The 26,757-nt window shown below is 31.5% G+C and overlaps 5 protein-coding genes across 11 annotated transcripts; 2 read left to right on the forward strand and 3 right to left on the reverse strand.

Annotated features, from left to right (window-relative positions):
• The first annotated feature begins 195 nt into the window (after positions 1-195).
• LOC130904050 (protein arginine N-methyltransferase 9-like) lies at positions 196-5,659 on the forward strand. Its single transcript, XM_057816568.1, has 6 exons — positions 196-649; positions 1,610-1,989; positions 2,048-2,203; positions 2,260-2,849; positions 4,862-5,260; positions 5,321-5,659. The coding sequence occupies exons 1-6, from the start codon at positions 297-299 to the stop codon at positions 5,621-5,623; spliced, it is 2,181 nt and encodes a 726-aa protein (XP_057672551.1). The 5' UTR covers positions 196-296; the 3' UTR covers positions 5,624-5,659.
• Positions 5,603-9,581, reverse strand: LOC130904054 (serine hydrolase-like protein). Its single transcript, XM_057816577.1, has 3 exons — positions 9,030-9,581; positions 7,955-8,488; positions 5,603-6,606 (listed from the first exon to the last, which is right to left on the reverse strand). The coding sequence occupies exons 1-3, from the start codon at positions 9,103-9,105 to the stop codon at positions 6,302-6,304; spliced, it is 915 nt and encodes a 304-aa protein (XP_057672560.1). The 5' UTR covers positions 9,106-9,581; the 3' UTR covers positions 5,603-6,301.
• Positions 9,320-19,660, reverse strand: LOC130904052 (serine hydrolase-like protein). Of its 6 annotated transcripts, none has more exons than XM_057816570.1 (3): positions 19,374-19,649; positions 9,670-10,279; positions 9,320-9,581 (listed from the first exon to the last, which is right to left on the reverse strand). In XM_057816570.1, exons 1-3 carry the CDS (start codon positions 19,447-19,449, stop codon positions 9,347-9,349), a joined length of 921 nt encoding a protein of 306 aa, XP_057672553.1. In that variant the 5' UTR covers positions 19,450-19,649; the 3' UTR covers positions 9,320-9,346. The 6 variants fall into 6 exon arrangements, with proteins under 6 accessions (XP_057672553.1, XP_057672557.1, XP_057672554.1 ...); XM_057816574.1 differs by lacking the exon at positions 19,374-19,649 and adding an exon at positions 16,184-16,636; XM_057816571.1 differs by lacking the exons at positions 9,320-9,581; positions 9,670-10,279 and adding an exon at positions 10,655-11,967 and having other exon boundaries at positions 19,374-19,660.
• On the forward strand, positions 16,771-22,191 carry LOC130904055 (5'-AMP-activated protein kinase subunit beta-1). Of its 2 annotated transcripts, none has more exons than XM_057816579.1 (5): positions 16,771-16,898; positions 19,895-20,092; positions 20,378-20,667; positions 20,724-20,888; positions 21,887-22,191. In XM_057816579.1, exons 1-5 carry the CDS (start codon positions 16,874-16,876, stop codon positions 22,031-22,033), a joined length of 825 nt encoding a protein of 274 aa, XP_057672562.1. In that variant the 5' UTR covers positions 16,771-16,873; the 3' UTR covers positions 22,034-22,191. The 2 variants fall into 2 exon arrangements, with proteins under 2 accessions (XP_057672562.1, XP_057672561.1); XM_057816578.1 differs by lacking the exon at positions 16,771-16,898 and adding an exon at positions 17,722-19,397.
• On the reverse strand, positions 21,288-26,041 carry LOC130904051 (gastrula zinc finger protein XlCGF26.1-like). Its single transcript, XM_057816569.1, has 3 exons — positions 25,811-26,041; positions 24,966-25,758; positions 21,288-23,486 (listed from the first exon to the last, which is right to left on the reverse strand). The coding sequence occupies exons 1-3, from the start codon at positions 25,910-25,912 to the stop codon at positions 23,218-23,220; spliced, it is 1,164 nt and encodes a 387-aa protein (XP_057672552.1). The 5' UTR covers positions 25,913-26,041; the 3' UTR covers positions 21,288-23,217.
• Positions 26,042-26,757: the final 716 nt, after the last annotated feature.

Below are 26,757 nucleotides of genomic sequence, written 5' to 3' on the forward strand. Positions count from 1 at the left end.
TCGTGTACTATTACAAAATATAAAAAAATTAGACGTTTCATGTATATTTCTTCTAGATTTTATTTTCTCCACTAAAAATCACATATATAATAAGGAAAAAAAATATATCAACATAATTTAATCCATACAATAATGAAATAAAATTCATTAATTAATGGAACGGGTTATCGAAATGTACTTTCGACAGCTGTTTTTGACAGTGACATTTAAATGGTTGGAGCTAGGAGGTGACAGAATAGTTTTGATGAGTGCGAGGAAAAATGTTGAGATTGATTACTAAAGAAAAGAAGGCATAAATGTTACGACAAACAAATAAAAAACCAGAAATGGCATCAAGAGTTCCCCGGCTAGGTGAACATCAAAAGAAAAATAACAGTCTCTTTTATTTGAAGAAGGCCAAACAAGCCTGTGTTAAGAATGATTATGCTGAAGCTTACGAAAACTTCGTTCTTTACTTCGAAAGTTTGAACGACCCTTCGAATTCTACTTCTGCCGTTCAAACGGTTTTTACTAAACTCGTTTGTAAGATGGGAGCCGTTTTAGAAGAAACTTCAAATATAGAAGAACTTCTCAAATGTTATATTCAAGCTTTAAATCTTTTCCCCGACAATTATGTGATCCTAAATAATTTGGGAGCATATATGTTCAAGTGAGTAAATTCTATATTAATTTGAAGTTTCATTCATGTGTAATAATTCTTTTAAGTCAGATTTATTAATATTAGATCTATCTTCCACATTATTTTTCTTTCAATACAACTTTTTACTATAATTCATGTTACTTAATCAAATGTTTTATTTATATAATAACTATTTTTTTTTATCAGATTTGTACTCAAAATTTTTTGTATATCACCTGGACTAGAGAAAATTGTGAATTACTATAAGTAGGATTAGTTTCAACTGGGTGGAAATCCTAGAAATAGCCTAAACACTAAAGGTGTATTTTGAATTTCTGAAAAAGTAGTGACCTCAATTTCATATTTCATTATCTAATAGTACCTAAGTCAATTCTGATTTATCTTAATGTTACAATTGAGGTTATAAATTTCTAAGAATATTGTTATCTTGTTAGTGTATGCTCTGTTTTAGTATCTATTATTTAATGCAAGGATATGCAGAGTTGCCTTTTTGTCCCAATTTTCATAAAATTTTGATAAAAACACGGATATTATTGTGTTTAAATATACACATTTATGAATTTATATTTATAATACAATTTACTGTATCAGTTTCCATTTTATTACTGTCTTTTACAAATCTATATTGGGATATATATTTTGGTTTGACAAATTGCTTTTAGTTACATTTTTAATTGCATTTAAGTTAAGTTTACTCATATTTCATCTCACTTTTTGCCATAATGATATTTTTAATGGAAAATGTGTAAACTTGCATTTGAAAGGTAAAACAGCTCAATATATTTTTCAATAACAATTGAATTGCTCAATACATAGGGAAACACTTTGAGAATAAGTTTTCAACATCACTGTCTGTTCTAAACTATTAAAAAACATGAAAAAGAACATGCTATAAAGTATTAACTTAACCTAGAAATATTGCCGAGCATTTCAATTGATTCTCATTTAGATTTTTAAATTCTATTAAAGGATATCTGAGATTGATATAGCTCGAAGATACCTAGAAAGAGCTGTCAAAGTTAATAAGAATTATCTCCCTGCCGAAATCAATTTGATGCACGTGAAATGGCACCAGATACCCAGGTGGCATTTTAGAATGCTCAATGATAAAAGTAGAAATTTAGCGTATGAGAACGCCATTAAATCTGTGGTTAAAGAAGGATATAAGCATGTCGTGGATATTGGAGCAGGATGTGGACTTTTAAGCCTCATAACAGCACAATTACCTGGAACTTCCATTGTGGCAATTGAAGAAAATAAACAGTTGTATAATATGTGCTTAGATGTGATCAAGAAGAATGAAGTTACCAATGTTAAAGTGCTTCATTGCTATTCTACAGATTTGGAAGGTAAGTTTTAGGAGTGTTGATATCGAAATTTGAAATATTTTTGTCATCGTATTTCTAGAACCACCAGATAAATGCAATTTGTTAGTAACTGAAGTATTTGATTGTGCCCTATTTGGTGAAAGGGCTTTAGAAAGTATATACCATGCTTCAACTGTTTTAAGAACGGAAGAGGATTATAAAATAATTCCTTGTGGGGCAAAATTGTATGTTACAGGTATAAGAGATTTTTTAAAATTTCTGTATTGTATGTTATAAGTTATAAAATTTCAGGTCTAAGCTGTCCTGATCTAGTTAAACAACATAAATGGACTAATGCTAAATCCTTAAAACTACTGAATCTCGAAAACGTCTGCTTAACAGAATATGATTTAGAACCATACGAGGCAGAAACTTTATTAGAAAGGGATGTTAAATACATGACTGACATCCATCAAGTGTTCGATATAGACTTCTACAATTTAGAACAAATCACGGAAATGTTGAACGACGATTCACACGAAAAAATAGTTCAGTTGAGGTGCATCGAAGAGGGAGAGTTACAGGCTTTTGCAATATGGTTCGATTTGAATCTGACGGAAAATATAAGCATTACTACTAATCCATTGGACGAAGAACAAGTCACTTGCTGGGAACAAGCCATTGTTTGCTTGGATCATCCAGTTAGAGTTGTCGAAGGAACTGTTGTAACTGTTAGAGTTACAGTTAGAGATTGTGGGATAAATGCCACTTTGTTGGAGACTGCCGCCGGCGATCACACATGTTACAAAGTTTCAAAAGAAGTTGTAACATTTTTGAATGATCAGAAGCTGGTTGATTGTGTGTGCGCCTTAGCGCAGAAGTTTTGGAATACAAATCTCACTGTAAGTAATATTAATATGCACTTTAGTTCCAATTAGATTATTTTTGTTTAAATTTAAACTAGTGCCACTATTTCACGTTTATATTAATAATATATTCAGTCTAGGTTGTATTAGCATATAAATTAATCATAGTGATGACTAAAAAGTCACAATTTTGAATATATATATTTTTTGTGGGATTAGAGTAATTGGAAGTATTTTTTGATTTCAATATTGGATTTACTTATTTATTTTATATAAAACGTGATTCTCATTCTTATTAGAAACCTCGGGTTGGTTTGAACTCAAAGTGGTGGACGAAAAATTGATTTTGTGGTATTTTTTTACAGATTTTTACTAATAACTTTTGTATCGATTAAAATTGGGAAATTTTCATTATAAACTTTTTTGGGATAGATTAAATTTTCTATAAAATGAAACCCCTCTCGTTTTTCTACGACAGATATTAACATAGATATGGGCCTTAATAGTTTTGTTATTCTGAAAGACACCTTCAGATTCCATCAATTTCTTTTAATTGTATCATTTGTATTAATGTTATGGCTGTAATAGTAAAATCTAATCGAGTAGTACACTGTATTTTTTCTACAACTATAGAAGAAGTAGCCATAACTAAATGCAGATTCTAATTCCCTCACAAATAGTTTATCTTCAGTCTCTGAGGATGATAATAATTTGTTTAGTGGTAGTGGTGTTACTTATCTCTTGTGGTTTCCTTATTTTTTTTTTATTTCTTTATTAGAATTTTCCCAACGTGATTTTGTACTGCTGCATAAATATATTTATATCAATGTATTTGTTTTGATAATTCAGCAGTTTATTGATTCATAACAACATTCCAATTTATATACACCATCTTATCAATGTTGCTATCAATTGAAAATATGCAACAGATAATGGGTTTGTTAATGTGACATTGCAAATTTTTCAACTTTTTCTTTTTATAATGTATCATTATTCATTTTCGTCAAGTTTAAATTTTTAATTTCCATTTAACACAATACAATATGAAATACTTCTAAATTAGTTTAAGAGGTGTGATCTAATAGTAGGGAGACTTATTTTTATTCAATACAGAGTAAAAAGGAGACTAAAAACATTTATTTCAATGCAATCATCGTTAAATCCGTGACTAAAAACATTTCTGGAAGGTTTCTTTCATATAGGATGTTATCTGCTCTGTCATTGGCTTGGCCTTACCAATATCAGAAATTTTATAAAAATGTTTTCCATTTAGCCTTTTTTTTTTTGGGTAGAGCTAGAAATCTCGTGGTGCTAAATGTGGTGAGAAGAGCGGATGTGGATAGACAGGAAGACTCCTAGCCACAAACTAGTGTTTAATTAGTAGTTCATAATCATAGTATTTTATTTTCATAAAAAAATTTCAACTTATTGGACAATTCATAAATTTGAAACATGACTTGATATTAGAGATCCATATTTTATAACAAACACCATAAATAGCGGTTATAGTAGCAGAATTACGAGTCGAATAGATTTCAAACTCTCGATACATGACGGTTTGACACGTTGCGTTATTTGTATTGGCAATATGACGTTCCACAACAGTCTCGAACGTTCTAGATGCTTCCATATTACGACCAGCACAGTATGACCATTAATTAGTTTCACAAAATAAACAAATAGCAGTGTTCATCTATGTCGGTTAGTGGGCACGAAAATATAGAGCATTTATCAACAAAAAAGACCAGGTGAACCTCCAGAAGTCCACGGAAGGCTCACCAGAGATCTACGTAGTTTCCATCGTTACAACAGTGATTACTAAAGAGGTCCAGATGAATCCTTAGGGTTACAGAGAAGGCTCGTTTATACCAGTTTCTATTGTTACATTAGTTCGAACAAATTTCCATTGTTCGGTCATCACATTTGTTGATGAAAGTTCGGAATATGGTTAAAATGTAGTCCATCGAAGCCATTAATATTTTGAAAGTGGTCTTTGAGGCAAAAAAGTTTGAGAACCTTTATTATATAAATGGTTTTTTTTGTTATAGGTTGTCGATAACAACGTCTGTCCGTTATTAGGATTCTTACTAGCCAAAAATAATTGTTCTACAGTTTACCATCCGATCAAAACAGAAGCCGATAAAACGTTTTTCGAATACGTTTTGTCGGTGAATCACATACCGAAAGAACGATTCATTATAGTCAGCGAATTAGAAATCACCGCGGGTCAAGAAACGTGCATTTTCTTTTTCGATACAATTAACGTTGATGGATCGTTGGAAAATTGCTGTTTTAAAAAAAGCGAAATAGGAACGTCGATAAACATACCGCAGAGTTTGATTATCGTCGTTCAATTGATCAGTTCGCCGTATATTGAATTTTGTAACAGAGTCGACGATGAGAATGTCTTAGAATTCAAAATCGCCGAAATTATCAACGAATATTCGGTAAGTTTCAACAAATTCTATTGACCGCGCCAAATTTTTAACACCGCGAACGATTTTTAGGGTTACGAGCATCCGAATTTAGAACGATTGATGTACACAGAGCATTCGCCTCCGGTTAAATTTCAATTAGAAGGAGACGGGGTGAAATCCAAAGATATAATAGTCACCAGAGGCGGAGTGACAAACGCCTTATTGTTGTGGTACGATATACAATTCTACGAAGACATTGTATACTCGACTTTGAATAGTATACATTTTAAAAAGACTTGTTTTTTCTTTGCGGAACCAAAAGAAATCCAATTAGGAGATGGTATTAGCATAAAAATGCAAAGAAACGGTACATATATGAAATTTTATATTTAAATTAATAAATGTTTGTAAATAAATTAATAATTGATGTGTTATTCTATTTATTCCTATGTCTAGTTCAAGGGGGTGTGTATTGCTAATCATACGACAATCTGCGACTCGCCGTTAGAGTTAGGAGCGTACCAAAAATAAATAACACGATCTAGTTAAAGATGATCACAGATTATAAACGACGACGTGGTGATATTTGTCATTCCATCAACAAATATCGGTTTATATATACAATCGTGCGCGAAAAAACCGACTCAGGGCGACACCCATACAATCGCAAGTAACCGGTAAAAAAACAACACGAAATTAGTAAAATCTTCAAGCTAATGGTATTAGCTTCAAAATAATATATTGTAACGTCTGTTGCTCTCACAATCCAACAATATAATATGATCGAGATTAGGCCTGACCCTGATAAAAGGTTATCTATCTGACCCACCAGTATCAGTTAGCACAAATCACAATAAACTGTTGGTATCAATTTGTAATCGCCAAATTAGCGTGTTTTATTACGATTACAAACCGGGCAGATATTTCCAAACTCACTATATAATATTGAGTCGTTTTACTGTAGATCTTGAAATCCTATTGACTGCGCCAGAAATTAAACAAGAAAATTGGAAATTTTTGTTTCGACAACTACCTATAGATACTTGAAAAAGCGGTTAATTTTTTTAAAAACTATACTTTAGACTTTTGTATTAACAAAAATTTATTTATATAAGGAGCTACTGCCGTCGGTTTCTTGTTATGTATATCATGGTCTCCATCAATATATTGAACGGTAATGTTTTTATTTGCGTGCAGTTTTTCCAGCAACTTATGGTACTTTTTCCTTGGTCGGTCGTTGAGTTTAGTATATATCATTAAAGTTGGACATTTTATGGGATCGTACTTTAAAGTCTCTATTCTATATCTCATATCATGAAGAGGATTTATATAAGACTTTATACGTTGATCTGTGGTTATGATATACCTTCCGTTATCTGAAATATGATAAAACACAATTAACTAATTTCATATTTATCCATACAAATTGATTTTTCATTGTTTTAATCTCATCCAATGAACCGGAGATCAATGATATAGTCCAATTTTAAGGAAAAATCTGAAGGACTTGTAGTGTAATTAGACCTTTAGTGTTGAGAATCGGCAAGAAGGCCCGCGAAAACACGTCAAGCTGTCATTAGTTACATGATCAGAGAGGTTAGAAATGTGCAGCAATAAAATTATAATTAAATAAGCAACAAACGTAATATTGTGCAGTCAATTATCGAAATTAAATCCACGCAATTCATGAAACACGTGGAGGAAATTTGTACAAAGTTTTTAAATATATTTATCGGCAATCCGGCTTACAGAAGCATACAAAAACCTGCAATGCAATCTGCGTTTGGTCTTATGGTTAAGTTATTCTTCTTTTCCCTATAATATCCCAATATTTTGGAGTGATTTTAAATATTCTAGTCAGTTCTATGTGTGCTCAAAGAATCTACGACACAGAATTTAGGTAAAGTTATTCTTCTTTTCTCTAGAATATAACCCATAATTTTTTGAATTAAAAAAAACTCGCTCTCTTAATCATTTTTTTCCTGTTCGGATTACAATTTCACTTGAAGATCGAGCCTACAGGATAGGCAGCCACGTCTAACTTCACACGTGTCGCCCCTCTTGAAACTTTCCTATTTCGCATGTTCCTCTTCACAACTTTCATAATTCAGAAGTGAAAGTGTTGAGAGTACTACATTTATATTTGTGCGCATGTGTATCGTTGTGCAGAGGGCGCATGATCTCTTGTATGTGTGGAAGAGCTCATACGCACAACGTGTGACTTGACAGGCCCCAGTCCTGTTCCTTTGTAAAGATGTTTCTTTTATTTTTCTTATTGACAGTTAATAAAGCCTTTTTTTATTACGAGTGATTTGTTTGATTAACCATGTACCTTAAAAGAAAGTTTCTTTATTCTATTCTCAGTATTAAAACTTTTAAACAAAGGCACTCATTCACTCAAAATCCCATTAATTCTGATCATTCTCATGTTATTTAAACACAAGCGAATACATTCAGTTCTTCATTAACTCATTTTCTTTATAAAAAAGAGAAATTCAAAGTTAGGGCTTTATCAAAAATCAGTCCAGCTAAAAGAAGCCCTAACTTGCATTCCACCATTAATAAATTAATTTATTTGAGTTTTTTGCGTATTACAATTAATATTGACCTATATTTGAGTCTAAATAATGATAACAGAGCTCAAGTAATTAGCTTTTCGAATGTATTCAGTGATAATAAAGTGAAAATCATTATAAATTAGTATAAAAAATGATTAAATGTTACCTTGTAAATGCAAACATCTCTTCAACAAAGGTTCACACGCTTCTCTAGTTAAAACCTCACCATGAAATCTATTTTTGGAAATGAGATTTAAGGCTTCTTCGTAGGTATAAGTTTCAGGCTTGGCTGCAACTATCTCTTCATGCTTTTCTAATCGCGATTTTAGAATTTTCATGGATTCTTTTGCTTCTATCGCAAACAAAACCAAACCGTCTAAAGATATGAATTTTTCCACATGTTGTGGATACACTCTAGCAAACAGCAAACCAATCTGACCTCCGTAACTGTGTCCTATTATGGTATACTTTTGTTTTTCAAAATAGTCGACCACCAATTTGAATACTATGAGAAAATCTGTTGAATGTATAGGTAAATGTGGTGGAAACGGCGAGGAGAATCCATGTCCAGGAAGATCGACACAAATGTAATAAAAGCTAGCTGATAAGTATGGAATTAGATTATCAAAACTTCCTGCATTATCTGCAATTCCATGAAATAGCAAGACATGTGGATTTTTGTTGTCTCCCCAAGCTTTTACTAAAATATCAAAAGCAACATTACAAAATTAGATATTTTAATTAGATATAGTTAAGTGGAAAGTTTCAATTTACTCGTAATAATAATTTAATTTAAAAGGGCAAAATACGTCGAAATAATAAACTTTTATAAACAAGAAATTTTATATTTTCAAAATTAGTTTTGTTATTTCTTTATTTTGGTTACAATTTGAATATTTTTTATCTCGTGATCTATTATATTTGTATTTCAAAACTTTTAATACTAATACTTTTTAAAGACCCTCGGTATTTTTTATGCGCTGAAACTTAATGTACTCTATGAGGAATAGAATTGAACGATCTCATATTAAATGTTTTTCATATAAAATCTAATTTCATATATAACTAAAAAACCATTATTAATGTTTAACATTGTTTTTATTATAATATTATAAATGAGTTGATATTCAGTATCATGAACACTCATTCATTCTAACCTCAAATATTTCAAAAATTGGTATACGTTGATTTGGGTAATTATCGAAAATGTAAATTAGGAATAAATTAAATATCAAACTTACTTGCAATATGTCCCCATGGAACTGGTATTTGAAACTCATTGATAACCAAATTTTTATTACGTTTATCTACGTTCATATTGTTGGTTTATTGTATATAACCTAAAAAGTCGAATGAACGCGAACAAAAGTTTCTAAAGCTACTTACATTGAATATTGGAATCAAGGTCATTTGGCGTAATATTTTCTATAAATTATTATTGTTACTAATTGTTTTTTTTTGATAAGTATATATTATCTAATTATTTTATATAGCGATATAATGTTACGAGGGTGCATCAAATAATCGCTACTACGTAAAAAAATTATTGGTTCATAATTTAAAGTTTATTAGATTTATACAACAAAAACTTATTGATTAATGGTGCAACTCTTTCTGGATAGTCATTGTGGACGTCATGGTTTCCTTCGGCATACTTAATTCGCACGTTTTTCTGTCTTTTTAATAACTGTAGTATTGAACTGAAATAAATTTGTTGAGAAGTAGATTCTGTTGCTAAGATTATAAGCAACGGACAACGTACTGGATAAAATTCGATTGCCTCTGCAACATTTCTGAAAATTACAGTTATCCAATTTGATACAAGTTAATTTTTGGAACGAACAACTTTTTTGAGACAATTCTACGAATAAAATTTCTTACCTTAAATTCCTTAGAGGTACAATGGTATTTTTTATTCTTTGATCTAATGTAAATATATATTTTCCATCATCGATTTCATTTATAGATCTTTCTAGCAAAGCTACAGCTCCTTCTAATTTGATTGGAGCGTAACTTCGACCAGTATGCAATCTGTGCAGAGCTTCTTCCTTTGTATAACTAGGTGGAACACCGTTGGTTATTTTCTCTTCAATTTGAATATAAAAATTAGTTTTATCCCTAAGGTACGTTGCAAAATTTAACGCTGTTTGTGGAAATACTGTTATTGAATCCAACATAATCAGTTTTTTAACTTTTTCTGGATACAACTGAGCAAAAATATATCCAATTTGAGCTCCAAAACTATGGCCTAATATAATAAATTTCCTCTTGAAATGTTCGCTTATACGTTTGTACGTTAGTAAGAAATTAAACACGTGAATGGGAACGTGTGGTGGGAAATGGGAAGATTTACCATGACCCGGTAAATCTATACCAACGTAATAAAACATATTGGGTAAATAGGGCATTAATCGATTGAAAGTACCAGCGTTGTCCATAATACCGTGGAAACAGAGAACTAGAGGGTCTTCTGGTTCTCCCCATGTTTTAGCTAAAAGATATAAAAGTCAATCAAAACGTGGGGTGAATGATCATTATTAAATTTAATAATAAAATATTTAAAAGGCCGTTCACAAGACAACTATAAAAAGAAAAATAATCAACTATTTCGAGATTGATAATCGATTTTGTCAAAAATCGATTCAAAACAATGTAACTGAATCGATTGCTAGTGACGTTTACACATTACATAGCTTTTTATCACGAAATTGTTTTGAAAATAACGAAAGTAGCTTCATTTAAATGGCTGTCACTTTTTTCTGAATAATCGAAATGAAATGTCATAAAATTTGACACAAGTTGGTACTTCATAAACGTCATATGGATTTGACAATAGCAGCGCCATCTGTGTGTCAGTCACATGACTTATTTGGGATGTTATAGGTCTTAATAGTGAATTTTAATAATTATTTATTAAACTGCCGCATCAAATAATGAAACTTTCACATATTGTTTGCTTTGAGATTTAAAAATTCCGCGAATATCGTAGAAATGTTGCGGGTGTTGAGTGGAACATACCCCATACCAAAGTTTTGATATAATCCAGTGGCGTTCCTAGGATTTGGGCTGTGGGGTGGCAGGTACTATTTCGTAACGAATAAATGAAACACCAAACTCAATAAAAATGATGTATTTCAATACATCAATTCAATAACACATTTTTTTTAAACGACCTGGGTACGCCCTTGACATAACCTCAAACTAGTAATCGACATTCATGTTTGTTTCATCTGATTCATTATTAAGATAAGGGTTGTAATAAATATCATCTAGAAATTATTTTTCCGCAACATTTTTATTATTTATCTTTATATAAAATAATTAGCAACTATTTTTTTTATAATTTTCCTTTTTTCAACAACAGAAAATTGTTTATATAAGATCCCACTTTTTCTGGATAGTCATTGTGAACGTCGTGATTACCATCGACTATTTTCACATCAACATTTTTCCATTTTTTCAAAAATTTTATAATAGGATCCATTATTTTCAACTGAAAACCGTTTTGATTACCTAAAATCATTAGTATGGGGCATTTGACTGGAAAAGTATTCATAGATTCCATATTATACCGGTGGTCTCTTAAAGGATTTACGAAATTTTTCATCCTTTGATCCAAAGTGAATTTAAAACGATCTCCTTCTGGTTCTATTGCCCTTTTTAATAAAACCTCGGCGGTTTCCCGTTTTATACTACTATAATTTCTACCATGTTGGACTTTATTTAAAGCCTGTTCTAGTGTATAAGTAGGTGGCTGTTTGTTTTTCAAATTATCACCAATTTTAAAATAGTTTTCCAATCTATCAACCAAATAATCAACGAAAATTTTGGTTGGTACTGGGTATATAGTCACTGTCTCCAACATAATAAGTTTCTCTACGCATTGGGGATACATTTGGGCATAAACAAAACCCAACTGTCCTCCATAACTGTGCCCCAAAATGATTAACTTCTTTTTAAAGTATATCGACACTTGTTTATATACTAAAATGAAGTTTAATGTGTGAATTGGGAGATGAGATGGAAAATGGGAAGATTTCCCATGTCCTGGTAAATCGATACAGACGTAGTAAAACGAAGTTGGTAGCATTGGTATCAATCTATCAAAACTTCCAGCGTTGTCCATGATTCCATGAACGCACAGTATTATTGGATCCGATTCATCACCCCATGTTTTTGCTGGAAAAGAACATAAATACAATACATTTCTATACAATAGTTTTTGAGAAGAAACCAGTTTAAATAGAAACAAATTTCATTTAAAATAACGTATGTTTTATTTCCAATTATTATTTATAGTAACTTCACTTAAAAATTATGAATCAGATAAAACAAAAATCAACGTTAATCACTAAAGACTGCAATCACAAAATACTGCATGTGATAAATATTGTGAGTGTTTATTATTGTGCAGGGACTTTCCTCTGCCACAACTAATTCTTCTGCAGGGTACTTCATCTACCCATTGCAATAATGAAACAACACAAATTTACCACAGATTTAAAGGAGAATTTGTGAACTTTTAGGCACGGGCTGACGCCCTTATACACATAATTAATCATTTTATAATTAACACTGAAGGGTGTAAATTAATTTTGGTTTATTTGGTATTTATAAGCACGAATGCTCGCGTTCCATCGCCTAGCCAATGAAAACAGACTTCTAGGATAGAAATAACATTTAAAAATCTATTTTCCTCAATTATACCATGCATATGATATGTGTAGGAAAAATATTGAGTGACAAATGACAAATGACAGTTGAAAACTTAATAAACAGTTTCCAATACGATCTTGAACGTAAGCGTCAGCACGGGCGCGAACGTAAGAGTTTGTAAACTTAATTTAAGTCGCTCAACTGATCTTACGGACATTCGATTGGTTGCTAAATCAAATATATTTTGTATATTTCATATACAAAAGATTGCATTCAAAGATTAAGTTGAAATATTTCGGTAAACCGATCAGCTCAGCTTGTTTGCGCATCAAGATTTATTGCTCCTTGTGAAGCGACTTTAACTACGTAAAAAGTAAAAAATATGATATTATTAATGCGTGCATATCGGCCAAATAATGGATCAAATTTTTATAGTATAGAAACCGCCATTTCAGCTAGTAATTCTAATCGTTCTGATGCAGAGAATTGAAGTTCGAGCGCACTCGTTCAACCTCGCGACGAACTCATTGTATTCGAACTTTATATAATTTTCGGGTTCTTTTGCGCAAAAAGTTGCTTGTATAATTTGAGAGCTCAACCAACGACATGCGTGCGCAATGCTCAAAACGCATGTCCCAATAGTTCTTTTTGAGATATATGCCTTGCCTGCAGGTGGAACGGTCTTTGGAGCCGGTTCTCCGTATTCGGTTCATTTTTTTGTTTCGGGTGTGAAGTGACGGATCCATGTTTTATCCATGGTTATGAAACGGTGCAAAAACTCGGCTTTATTTCTATGAAAACATTTTCACGACGCTGTTTTGGTTCCATTGTGAACAAACGCGGCACTTTTTTTGCGCACAGCTTTCTCATGTCTATTTTTTGAAATAGCTACTATGTCTGCTAGCTCGAGCACTTTCATTCGACGATCGCTTTGTGGATTTTCTTCAACATTTATAGAATCGTCACCTCATTTGATCGACCATTGCGATGCTGGTCTTTGCAGGTCGTATGGCTTCGTTCAAACTCTGACCAAATATTTTACTGTTGATAAACAAAGGAACAGTCTAACTTAAAGTCGAATCTGGTTCAACTTTTATATTGGTTGGGCTACCGCCATTAGTATTTTATCACATACCGATGACCAATTTTTCCATGTTTACAAATTCACTGGAAACGTTCATTTTCGATGACTGCCAAACAAATACTAAACAACATGGCGTCTTCAAACTTGAATCATTCACTAAATAGATTGTGTACTTTCTAATACAGTGGTATTTTCCAAGCAGCTATCGCCATCTCTAGGTCAGGCCTATTATTTCTGCGACCATCTTCGTACAAACGACGAATTAAATCTGAAGCTGCGATGTGCCGTCAAACCATCATTTTATTTCTTTATGTTTATATTCCCATTATTATAGGTTAATTAGTTAATGTCTTTTTGTGACAAACTTTTCATCTATTTCATTCTAAATAATACCCTAGACAACACGAACTGAATTCGAACTCTACAATAATAACTATTATTATTAAGTAAACACAATTTGGCACCGTTAACTGGATTGCGCATCCCTTGATCCCAACGTCGACCTGGCGGCCATAGAGTGACATATCTAAGGGTCCTCGCTACCCTAGTTTCAAAAAATGTATGTAAAATCGTTGTTGTAGCTGATTCTAGTTAGAGTTTATGAGTTAGTGCTCTATACGAACGCAAATCGCAGTTAACTTCTCAAGTAATGTCGTGGCACTTAACACGAATAAAAAATTTATTCTGCTTCCGAACCAACCTAATCTTACCCAACTTTGGTATTAATGACACAACTAAGAAAATTGTCACGTCATAAACTAGTTTACAGTAACCAAAAAAGATTTTTTTCAATTGCAAATATGTTTCTTTGCAAGATACTTTTTTAGACTAACGGTTTAAGTTGATCAAGAGGTACCACTCCTGGGAGCTGTAAGACCTTGAAGTTGGTGGAGTGGCTCAGTAACTTTCTGTCTTCTTCTGCCGTCTTGACGGACTGGTGGAGAGGAGTGAAGCTAAGAAACAGCTCAAAAATCCAAAGGATTAAGTGTTGTACGCTGATGCAATGACAATTTGTTATCCTCCCGGCGTACGACACTCCCGAGGTTTGAGGAGGGTGGTTTAGTGGGTGAGAGTCACAAACTCACAGCATTTGCACCCGCCCGTTGTGAGGAAGGCATTAGCGTCCACCCCACATCTGGGCAAAAAAAAGATCAAGAGGTAAGGGAGTCGTAATAAGGCTTGAATAATCTTGATATCATAAGAAAAGTTATAATTTTAGAGGTTTATAACCACAAAAAGTTGATGCTTTTGACATAAAAACAAGTTTTATTACGAAAAATAACATTTTTTTCGGCATACTACAATTTAGCAATATTTTTTAACAAAAATTTATTTATATAATGTGCAATACGTTCTGGGTATTCATTATGCACATCATGACCGCCTTCAACTACTACCAAGACAACATTTTTCCATGCCTCTAACAATTTTATAAAAGGTCCCATAATTTTTTTGTGGTAAGTACTTTCTTTTCCCAATATTATAAGTGCGGGACATTTTATCGGACAAGCCTCCGTGCAATCTCTCAAATATCGATGATCCCTTAGAGGATCAATAAAATTTTTTATTCTTTGATCCAAGGTAAATTTAACGCGGGCTCCCACTGGCTCTATAGCTCTCGCTAACAAAGCTACTGCAACATCTCGTTCAACAGGCTTGAAACTTCTATTATTTTGTACTCTATCCAAAGCTTCTTCTCGGGTATACTCAGGTGGTTTTTTGGATTTCAAAATATCGTTAATTTTAAAATAACTGTTAGTTTTATCGATTAAATATTTTATATAGTTATCACTTGAAACCGGGTAGAAATTCGTTGACTCCAGCAAAATAAGTTTATCTACAAATTCCGGATACATCTGAGCATAGAAAAAGCCCAATTTTCCTCCATAACTGTGTCCCATAATGATAAATTTCCTTTTAAAATATCTACTCGCTTCTTTATATACCAAAAGGAAATTGATGGTTTGAAGAGGTAGATGGGGTGGAAATTTAGACGACCTTCCATGTCCTGGTAAATCGATACAAACATAATAGTAGCTGGAAGGAAGTAAAGGTATTAGTTTGTCAAAGCTTCCAGCGTTATCCATGATGCCATGAAGGCACAATATCAGAGGATCTGATTCTTTGCCCCATGTTTTAGCTGAAAACATACAAGCATAAAATAGCTAATACGACCTTATATTACTAAAATCTGAACTACCTCATCATACGAAAACCTCGAAAGTTGCATTAACCATCAAAAATATCTTACTTACGAAGATGGTCGCTGAAATACCCGTCTGACCTAGAGATGGCGGTAGTTGTTTGGAAAATACCACTGTATTAGAAAGTACATGTTTCAAACGGTACTGCATGATCTTCGACTGAAAGTGCGCGAGCTAGCAGGCATAGTGGATATTTCAAAAAGTGCGGAACAAAATTGAAAGACTGTTCTATCTGCAGACAAGGTTATGGTTTCGGCTTTTTTGGGATGCGCGTGGGATAGTTTTCATTGACTATCTTGAAAGAGGAAAAACTATAAATGACGATTATTTATGTGAACTTATTGCAACATTCAAGCGAAGAAATCAAGCAAAAACGGCCGCATTTGGCTAAGAAGAAAGTGTTGTTATTGCAATGGCTAAAATTAATGAACTATAAAGTCTGAATTGCTACCTCATGAACCCTATTCGCCAGATTTAGCTCCGTCAGATTATTTGCTGTTACCAGACTTGAAAAATGGCTCGGTGGTCATCGTTTTTCCAACAATGAAGGGGCGATGGCTATTTTGAGGTGATTCTTTTCCAAAATTTTTGTTTTCTCTGATGGGCCAGGTACTTCTGGGACCATCCTCGTATTCTAATAAATTCAAGATGTTTCTTGATATGGTTTCAATATGTCTTCACAAAAAGATGTCTCACTGGGCAATATGAAAGGTTAATTTATTAAAGTGTGTTATTATGAATTATGAAATTCAATGGAATGTAATGGTCAAAAACTTTTGACCGGTAGTGTATATCCCTATTATTGCTTTTCTTTATAAGATTTTAGACATCAATCATATGTTTATGTACACAAATTGAAATTGTTCCCATACGAAAATCGAATTTACAACTCCTGTTATTTTATTAGTTATTCTATTCAATCTATAACCATAGTATAAAAAAATAAATACCTCGTATATTGTTTGTTACTAGTATTCAACTGTTTTTTAATGTTAGAATCATGCTAATATAAACAACAAAGTATATTCTGTTTATTTAACAATTAACCAACTTTCAAGATATATAAACTTTATTATTAATGCAATTTTAAGTTTTTTTTTTTTATTTTAACTTGATTCTGTTGTGAAAAACATGTTACAATATGATTGTATGGAGGTATATGTCAGGTAAAGTTAATTTTTCCTATTATTAATCTTCATAAGAACCATGTTTACTGTCAAATAATTTGTTTTTACAAATATTAGTTGCCCTATACTTCACTAAGTTTTAACTTGACCGTAATTTCCAACAAAACCATGTTCTAAATTATAAACTTGCAGCTGTTAGTTTGTTTATTATTAGCTTACAACCTATAACTTAACAACCCTTCCACAGATGTCTTATTTATTGTCACCTCCACCATTTAAAAATTGGCATTTTAGTAACTTACCTTAATAAATCATTTACCATATATATCAAATTGGAACTTTTCGAATAACACTCGTAGAATAATGCAAAAGCAAAATTCCCATTGATATAAGTTTAAAACAACAGAAAATAACTAATTATCACTTCATCAACCGTCATTGTTTAATAATAATTTTAAGTTTCACCCGAGTTGTTTTTAGTAGCACCCTGTATCATATATCATGATTGTCCAAAAATGAAAAAGATTATAATATATAGTAGTTTCAACACAATTACCAATTGCAGCTTTGTTCGCGGTAGATATCCTGAACATTTTCTGTCATTAGATACATAAGTTTGAAAATGTGCGTTCGCGGTGCTAATTTTATAGGTTTGTTCCAGGAGACTGTCTATAACTACTTGATCATGCGTGATATGAAAATTTCGTGTATAAAATTCAAATAATGAACAAGAGGTTATACGCTACAGGAACAAATTAAACTTTCCAATAACTATTTTAAATCGTTTTTCATGCTTTAGCAGGTTGTAAAATTATTTTTAAGATGAAGATTAAACCGATAATGCAGATGAATATTATTTTTTTCCAAAATGTGTTAAAGTTGATGTTCCAGCAGCTACCTGTCATGCGTAGTGCGTTCGAACTATAATTGGAACATACTACTAGAACCAACCCTGTGTTCGTGGAGCACAGATTCCTAATTTCGAAACGTGTTCTGAATACGTTCAATGTATCTTCACATGGGTAAAGATTTTAAATCCGGCGCATGTGCATTCATCCTATTTGGCATTTTTGTGAACTAACCTCTTATCTATTTGGTTTTCTACGTGGGTACTTGTATTAGAAATAAACAACGTGGTAGTTGACTTTATACTTGAAAATATCAAGAATAAACCTTCGGCTAATATAATAATAATAAAGATTTTAGATGTTCATAAATCTGCCGCGAACAAAGCATTTCCATTTGTTATATACAGTTAAAAATAAGTGTTCCTCAAAACATACATAAAATAAAGTGACATAACCTCATATAAAGAACTACCGTTATGAGCCTTTAAAACAATATTTAAATGTAAATTATTGTAAAAGTTCAATTGAAGGAAATATTAATTATTCAGTATTTTTATTAGGAAGTGATGTAAGTTTTTGAAAGATGAAACTCCCTTAAAGCAATGGTTATAAGCGATAAAATATTCGCTAGTCTGTAAACATTTCAACCCTGACGATTATGCATTAAAACCCTCAAACAGTGACATTTTCGAGATTGTATTCCATATCACCGTCTACAGTGACAAATTCAAAACTTTCTATATTCCCATGTGCAAAAGTATTTTTAATAAAAATATGGATTATACAAATTTGCCTCCAAGGCCAAAAAACTTTATCTCTGTAATTCCGCTCCCACTACAGAAATGTAAATTATCTTTAAACTTTTATCACAAATATTTTTTTTGGTAATAGTAAACCATAAAAAATTAATTATATTTCAAGTTGAACGTAAATTCGAAAGTCATCTTCCATAATATTTTTTCAGTATAAATTTTTAAATTGAAGGAGCAATTATACTGGCGAGAATTTATTTTTTTTTTCTATTAACAATCAAAATGAAAGAGGTTAAATAAAAATAAAATTGTATAGATTTTGTATATATGTTAAATATTTTCAAGTATATACTGAAAAATGTGTGAAACTATAAAATTATTTAAAATATTATATTAAAAATTAGATGTAACTACGAGTTAAAAAGAAAAGAATCGTAATTTTATTAGCAGAGAGAGCTTTTCATCAAATCTTGACTTCTTATCAAGAAGTACACAAAAAACCTAGAGATCTGAAATAGTAGAAGTCCAATGATAGAAGATAAAAGAATTAAAATGAATGAGGCTTTATATTCCACTTCTAAAGATACAGACCCAAAAAACTATAACAAATTAAAAATTAACAGAAGTACTAATTCAGAAGATCGTGATATTGAATCTTCAATAAACAAGGTCATTTTAAATAATATAATTTAAAAGTGGAAAACTTAGTCAAATTTATCATGCACCTTGCATGTTTACGAGCATTAATAAATATATCTACTTAATTGTTTACCAGTTATTGACCCAACTTATCAATATTCTATATGTTATTAATTGCTGTTAGTAGATAATTGTATCTGTTATTATTGTACTGTGTTCATAAAAATTTTTCTCAAGTGATAATCGGTTGAAAATGTAGAAAAATAAAATGTTACCTGCTACATATCCCCAAGGAACAGGTATTTCGATTTCTCCTATTTGTTTAGTATTAGTACTACAGTTACTTGTCATTTTGTGTTAATAATTTAACGATAATATTCAATTATTACAAATAATTATACACATATCTAAACTTGGAATCGGTCTAAGGTTCAAATATAAATAATTTGACTAGATAGAAAATCCTTCAAATCACGTTTTGTTTTTGAGGTATAAGTACCACTCTCATAAAATAACTTATGTCAAACGTTGATTCGGATCAAATAACCAATTGATATATTTAAAATCCCGAAACTATGTAAAATGTAAGTAATCAATAGTAAATTATATTTTTGAGTGACTATATATTTTCATATTACCCTATTTGCAACATACTACCCTTTAAATATACTTTGAACACGAATATTCGCCTAAAAATTTGAACGTCATTTATCTGTCACCTTGTCAAAGTTTGAGACTTGTGAGTGAGGTTTGAATCACAAAATATGATTTAATTATATCAAAATGGGTAATGCAGGAAGTAGCGGAGCTACACGAGAGAGACAAAAATTGGGCGATGCAGTCCCAGCGTCACCAACTAAAGAAGGACAAGCTTTTATCTTTGACAAAAAGCCTGAAAACAAATTGCAAATTCAAGGTTCACAGGATGAAGAGGAGCCTTATTTTACTAAGCCAGCCCTAAGTTATGATCTACCTCGACCTAGGGCCAACACAGGTATTATCTTTTATATTTAACATATTTAAAATATATGATATAATCATATGAAGTTTTTATGTCTTTTTATTTTGATCAAAATTCATTTCTTGTATACTAACAATAATTATAAAGTACAAAAATAGATTAATCTCTAGTTAGTAATTAGAAAAAAGTGTTTATATCGAACTAAATGATTTTCAAGGTTAAATATATTGTTTTTGCTGATTTTATAGTATTTCCTTTGATTTAAAAGTTTATTAACATAATTTTTTATAGTAATAGAATCAAAAAACCTTATTTTAGTTTCTGAGGGGACTCAACCAGTACGAAATGCATCTAAAACACCTACAGTATTTCGTTGGGAAGGGGGTGGTAAAGATGTCTGCATTTGTGGTACTTTTTCAAATTGGGAAACAATACCTATGGTAAAAAGCTACGGAGATTTCGTCGCTATAATTGACTTACCTGAAGGAGAACATCAGTACAAGTTCTTTGTAGACGGAGAATGGAAAAATGATCCAGCTAATAAAATTGTAGAAGATAACGGTGGTGTCAAAAATAATCTTATTGTTGTGAAACAATCAGACTTTGAGGTTGTTTATAATAAATTTCAACACTCGAAGAAATTGTATGAAAAATGTTGTTTTAGGTGTTTCAAGCATTGGCTAAAGATAGCGAAAATGCTAAAGATGATTCTCAAAAAGAATTTGGACAAGATATTCCAGCGAATAAGCCTTGGGAAAAAACGACCGGACCACCTATTTTGCCACCTCATCTTCTTCAAGTTATTCTTAACAAAGATACACCACTCTCAGTAAGTATATTGTGGATTAGTTGTTGTGTTCATGACTGTATTTTCTTTACTTCTATTCTTTGTATCAATCAGTACTTAACAGGCACTCCCACAGATTTACTCTTTCGTGCTATACTCCCCTAAGGCAATCTTATAGAAACAAATCAGAACTTCTGGGAGGTTATTTAAAATCTCTCTATTTAAAACTCATATTTATTGGAGAAATGAAAAATGATCTAGTGGAATAAATAAGGTCTAAATGTGCTCATTGCATCATCCTTTGGGAGAGTGTAATTGTGTTTTTCTTGGGAACTCCTTGTAATAAATCTCCAAGTGAATAATCTTCATTTTGTAATGTCTGTACCAATTGAATTGTATCAGTATGAAAACTGAATTCTTTGATCCTTTAGAGTGGTGCTTGCCATATGAAGAATCTCTGTGTAACTATGATTAGTATCAATGAATTTCTTTCTTTTGTTAAGAAATTTACTTCAAATCATTTTCAAACCTGTTACCTTGTTCATTATTCCAATCTGAACTTAAGGCATAGAAATATGGGGCTGTGCCAGCAAATCGAGTATAACCATTATACAAAGGGTACAATATAAGATTCTGCGAGCAATTGTCGATGATTTCTGGTATGTTTCACACCACATGATACACGTAGACCTTCTAATTGCAATAGTACAAGAAACAATATAACAGATAAGTCAAATGCATTACCAAAAACTGGAATTACAAGTTAATCCCATGCTCCAACCATCGGTACAAAGTAGAGACAATAGAAGACTAAGAGAAACTGGCCAACAGACCTAAAATGAGGTGTCTAGGAGATCTTCTCACTGGTGATATCTCATCAGGACATATGCGACGTTTTTTTTTTCATTATAGCCTTCAAGTCAACAAAATATTTTTGATTGTTATTAAATAAATATGTCATACTTCAAAAAAGGTGTTACCAGTGATGAAAGTATAAAATTGAGTTTAATGAAGTGGGAATAATTTGTTGAAATTTTTAGTGCGAGCCAACTTTACTGCCAGAACCGAATCACGTTATGTTAAATCATCTGTATGCTCTTTCTATAAAAGATGGCGTCATGGTACTTAGCGCTACGCATAGGTACAGGAAAAAATACGTCACCACATTATTATACAAACCTATATAAGAATTTTAAATTATTTTGTATATATGTAGATTATATTTTTAATTAGTATCTGAATTTTTTTAGGGAAATTTTATTTCAACGGATACTAGGCTTTGTTGATTTTTTTTGTATATTATCATTCTGCTCCATAAGTATTAATAATAAAAGATTACTTTGAATTATATTCTATTACTTTTTTTATCCCTGTTGCTTTTAATTCAGTCTGCTATGAATTTATTTATTCTTTTTACTGAGCATTCCTACGATTATCCATATTATAGCCCCATATTATTTTTCGCGCTTTTCCGAACTTTCTACATCTTTAAAACTATTGAACTGAAAATTTTCAGTTGTGATGCTGCTCAGTTGCCTTGATAACATCCAATTACCACCCCCGAAACACTATTTTGCATTTCGGGAACAAAAAGAAGTCACAAGGAGCTAAATCAGGTGAGGCGGGTGGTCTGTCACGATGATTGAGCGCATTGTCATGATGAAGGATCCAACAGAATACTTGACAATAGATGAGCAACTTTATCCATAACGTGGTGGAATTAAATTTACTCGGTATATTCCATCTAAACTAGCTAAATATGGAATCAAAGTATGGTGGATATATGATGCTGAAAATTCGTATCCACTTACTGGACAGACAGGGAAATCGAGTGAAGGTCGTGGAAACAAAGTAAAGATGGAAAGTACAGAAGTTCACTTCTTTTTCATAGGGAAATTTGTCGTCAAAATTTTTTGAAATCCCGAAATGTTACATATTTCTGAGGATTCTTTTTAACAGGTAAGATAACCTCACAATACCTGTGATCACTAATACCATCATTATCGAGGGTGTAATTATTTATTTAAAAAGCAAATTACCTCAATACTTTAATGAACATTCTCTTCAATGTGCATAAAACTGATCTTTATACATTATAATTTCAGTGGGTACCCGGGTACCTGGTTATTGAACTAAGGAGGTATCAACTTTGATATGACGAAAATTTGCAAACTACTTCAATTTTGGGGATCTGGGCGGTCATAAAACTCTCTTGATAAAAAATTAATAAACTGGTTCAGCAAAACTGAAATGGATACCCGGGTACCTTTTCATCAACTAGACAGTTGAACCAAAACTATTGCAATTAATTTAAAAACGACAAGATTATTAGAAAAACCGCAGCTCATAAATTCAAAATTCTAATCGAAATTCAGTTTTTTTCCTCTGTATGTGCTTTCGATTTCAAATGTGCCAATAGCGATATCTTCTGAGCGAATGCTTTATTGCAAAATTCGCATGTAAACGGTTTTTCGTTGGTATGTTGACGTATATGTAATTTAAGGGCATAAGAACTTTTCAAACCTTTGTTACAGTAAGGGCAGAGGAAAGGTCGTTCTCCAGAATGTGTTAAAAGGTGTCTGTGGATGTCTCGTACATACTTCCCACATATCTTACACATTTTTTTACGAATATTTGGATCTACAAAAAATATTTTTATATTAAATTATGAATAGTTAATGAGAAGCAATTAAGTTGGGAGTGCTCCATATGGGAGTTATATTTTGATAACATGTTCTTATGATTTTGTTTCGGTGTCATTCTAGATATTTTCATTTGTATTTTTCAAGTCTGTGTCGTAGTTTTTTCTTAATAATTAAGTTAAGGTAACTATAAAAAGTCTTATTGATAAATTAAGCTGGTGAAAAATAATGGGAGAGAAGTTGGAAAACATTACAATCTAATAGAAATTTATAACTTTCAATAGCTTGAGCAAAACAATATTACGAATAATTGAATAAAATAGTTAATTCTTATATTTCTCTTATTCGTGGCTTGTTTTTATACCTTTTAATTATCATATTTTACTAATGAACAAATGAAAATATATAAGTCCTTATAATAGTTTTTTTTCAAATACAATAAAACGATTGGTGTTGGTTGAAATAGTTAAATCATATTTTACAATCCAAATTTATCGGAAAATATGAAAAAATAAACGTAAAAAAACTTTTTTTTTCATATTTATCAAAAACCTTTTCATGAACATAACCTAGAACTTCGCATTTTTTCAATATATTGATTAAGCACTTCTGGTTTAGTTCATTCTCACTGCAATCCCTTTGGATTCTTATTATGTTGAACTTAAAGATTGTTGCTTCTCTATATATTAACCCTTGTGTATAACCCTGGGAACTGACAGACCCTTTCTTTCTTAAATAAAACAGATTTTAGAGATATTTCGTTCCTATATAAATTCCGTTGGTATTTCTGTGATGTGTTTGCACTATTAATCAGTACAAGAGAACTAGTTCACCCAGTTCACTGTACTGCTTGCACTGGGTCTAGGAGTCAGTTCAGCCAGTGTAGTGCAAGACAGTGTAATCTGGAAATGGTGGCACTACATCTTCGTCATCGGACGAATGTAATGTATCAAAAAGTACTAAATCGTTTTCCATTATTGTTAATAATACAAGGCCTGAATCACATCAAATAACCTCAGATACAATAATCAACACATGCTCCATTGCTCTCTGCACTATATCATTCTTTGTATCTGATGAACTAATTTTTTACACTCATGAACTGGCCTGCACTGGTCCAGTTCCAGGGCAGATACCAAGAAAAAACCTCAATTTATCAAGTATTTTGAGCAGGAAACTTATTCGAATGTCAAATTTTGAAAAATACCACAAATTATTTATTTGTTAGGAAAAGGAATACCAAGGAGGTTTTTATAACTATATACTTTTTACTACAAATAACCAAAAATTCTCTAAAATGTTACCTAAACAAGCTGTAAAATAATTAATTTCAAATATCTTTGAAAACTTACGATAACAAAAAAGAAAATTATTATGAGGTCTACTAAAAATAGTTTGTTTTTATTTTCATTTTGAACTTCAGGTACATGAAGAATAGGAGAAAAAGTTACCCTTTAATATGAGTTTATAAACTTACCAGTATGTTTTTTTAAGTGTCTGTTATATTCTGATTTCAATTTGAATGTTCTATTACACTCTTGACATCCATATAAAGTATCTTTGTGTATCAATAAATGGCCTCTTAATGACTCTGAATTTTTCAAAACTTTCAAACATATATTACAGTTTGCAGGTTCTTCAGAGTGCCTCTGCACATGTTTTTTCAAATTATCTGCTCTTACTATCATTCCACAAATATTGCATATACCAGGTGCGGTGTGGGTGTTCCTTTTATGATTTAACAATTTCGCTTGGGAGGTAAATGTTATGTTGCAGTCATTACAATAGAGAGATTTTTCTTTTTTAAATGTTCTATGAAAAGTTTTCCTATGAGTCAGTAATTCTGATTTTGTAGTAAAATCTAGCATACAACTTTTACATTTTAGCTTTTTATCTTTTAAAGATACACAAGTGTCTTCTTTATCAGGTTTTTCTTCGATAAACACTTCTTCCTTATTAATTATTCCATTGAAGCTACTTATATCTTGCTCAGTTTCAATTTTAATATCTTCTAAATTGGATGTACATATTGGACTATTTTTGATTTTTTTTATTGTAGTTTTCTTATTATCAGACTTATCACAATTAAAACTTTTACTTATTTTTGAACTATTTTTTTTATCAACACTTTGATTTAGAATGGTAGCACATTTTTGTTTAAGCACCTTATCACTATTTATAATAACTTTTTTAAAACAATAGAAAATATTTATCTTATTTACGCATTCATCACATACTACTGTGGGGAAATTTGGGGCATCTAATACTACCTAAAATCCAATAAAGTTCATTATTTCGAATAAATTTTTATATATTTCTTACTTTAACAGTAGATATCGCTTCAATTTTTTCGGTTAGACTTTCATAATTTTCCATTGGGGAAAGATTGGAACTGCTTAAGCAAGTTCGACAAATATCATTCATTTTATAATTAATACGTTTTATTTATTTTCGCATTAATTAAACATCGTTTTGAAAAATAAACAACTTTATATTCAAAACTATTTATTAATTTGACAGATATCAGATTAGTGATGACATTGACAATAGTCTGACGTTTGACTGCGTTCAGAGCTTAAAATAGGAGAAACATTTTTATAAACCCCAATCAAAACAGAAGAAATCACTACAAAAGATACTAATTATAATAAAATTATACCATTTGTAAATAATGAACTACAAACTGAGAAGACCTATCAACCTAGTACTAGACAATTATTTTTGGTGGCGATTTAGAAAGTTCGCTATCCATTTGTAGATTAGTCCTCACAGAAACTATTCTTACATTTAAATAAAGAAACTAAATCGTAAGCAACAATGGACAATATGTATTTACAATATACACAATAGTTGGAGCATATGTCAAAAATACTTACTAAAACCGGTTGTAATTCAAACAATCAGGAATCTACAGAATCGCCAACTTAAATTCTTCTACAAACGTCATTTTTTCAATTTCGATGACGTTGCCGTGGAAGTGCTATCAGTTTGATTGAAAACGCTATCATAAAGGAACATTTCTAATGCAATTCATGGGTGAAGTGGCACGCACTTCGACATAATATTGCTCTATTCCTAATAAACTTTCCCAACGACTTTGCGAACAGTTCCTGCACCAGTTCTTTGTTTTTTTGAGGTTAAGTTTAACAGGGCCCCTTATAAAATGCGAATTATTACAATTTGACCTAGTTGTCGAATTAAATTTTACGCGAAATATATATTGAAGTCACCATAATGCAAGCCTACAACAGTCAAGATGCGCGTTGCAC

The sequence above is a fragment of the Diorhabda carinulata genome, chromosome 2, assembly GCF_026250575.1.
Source record: "Diorhabda carinulata isolate Delta chromosome 2, icDioCari1.1, whole genome shotgun sequence".
Lineage (NCBI taxonomy): Eukaryota > Metazoa > Arthropoda > Insecta > Coleoptera > Chrysomelidae > Diorhabda > Diorhabda carinulata.

Bases quoted from the DNA above. Each gene is read 5' to 3' on its own strand.
- LOC130904050 (XM_057816568.1), top strand. From the start codon at position 297: ATGTTACGACAAACAAATAAAAAACCAGAAATGGCATCAAGAGTTCCC. The intron at 2,204-2,259 runs GTATAAGAGATT...ATAAAATTTCAG, and splicing joins GGCAAAATTGTATGTTACAG to GTCTAAGCTGTCCTGATCTA. The intron at 2,850-4,861 runs GTAAGTAATATT...TTTTTGTTATAG, and splicing joins TTTGGAATACAAATCTCACT to GTTGTCGATAACAACGTCTG.
- LOC130904054 (XM_057816577.1), bottom strand. From the start codon at position 9,105: ATGAACGTAGATAAACGTAATAAAAATTTGGTTATCAATGAGTTTCAA. The intron at 8,489-9,029 runs GTAAGTTTGATA...TTGATATTTTAG, and splicing joins TCCATGGGGACATATTGCAA to TAAAAGCTTGGGGAGACAAC. The intron at 6,607-7,954 runs GTAACATTTAAT...ATCATATTTCAG, and splicing joins GAGATGTTTGCATTTACAAG to ATAACGGAAGGTATATCATA.
- LOC130904055 (XM_057816578.1), top strand. From the start codon at position 19,367: ATGTTACCTGCTACATATCCCCAAGGAACAG. The intron at 20,093-20,377 runs GTATTATCTTTT...ACCTTATTTTAG, and splicing joins TCGACCTAGGGCCAACACAG to TTTCTGAGGGGACTCAACCA. The intron at 20,668-20,723 runs GTTGTTTATAAT...ATGTTGTTTTAG, and splicing joins TGAAACAATCAGACTTTGAG to GTGTTTCAAGCATTGGCTAA.
- LOC130904052 (XM_057816570.1), bottom strand. From the start codon at position 19,449: ATGACAAGTAACTGTAGTACTAATACTAAACAAATAGGAGAAATCGAA. The intron at 10,280-19,373 runs GTAACATTTTAT...TATATCTTTTAG, and splicing joins TCCTTGGGGATATGTAGCAG to CTAAAACATGGGGAGAACCA. The intron at 9,582-9,669 runs GTAAGAAATTTT...TGTAATTTTCAG, and splicing joins GTACCTCTAAGGAATTTAAG to AAATGTTGCAGAGGCAATCG.
- LOC130904051 (XM_057816569.1), bottom strand. From the start codon at position 25,912: ATGAATGATATTTGTCGAACTTGCTTAAGCAGTTCCAATCTTTCCCCA. The intron at 25,759-25,810 runs GTAAGAAATATA...ATTGGATTTTAG, and splicing joins AAGCGATATCTACTGTTAAA to GTAGTATTAGATGCCCCAAA. The intron at 23,487-24,965 runs GTAAGTTTATAA...TATTTTTTGTAG, and splicing joins ACACTTAAAAAAACATACTG to ATCCAAATATTCGTAAAAAA.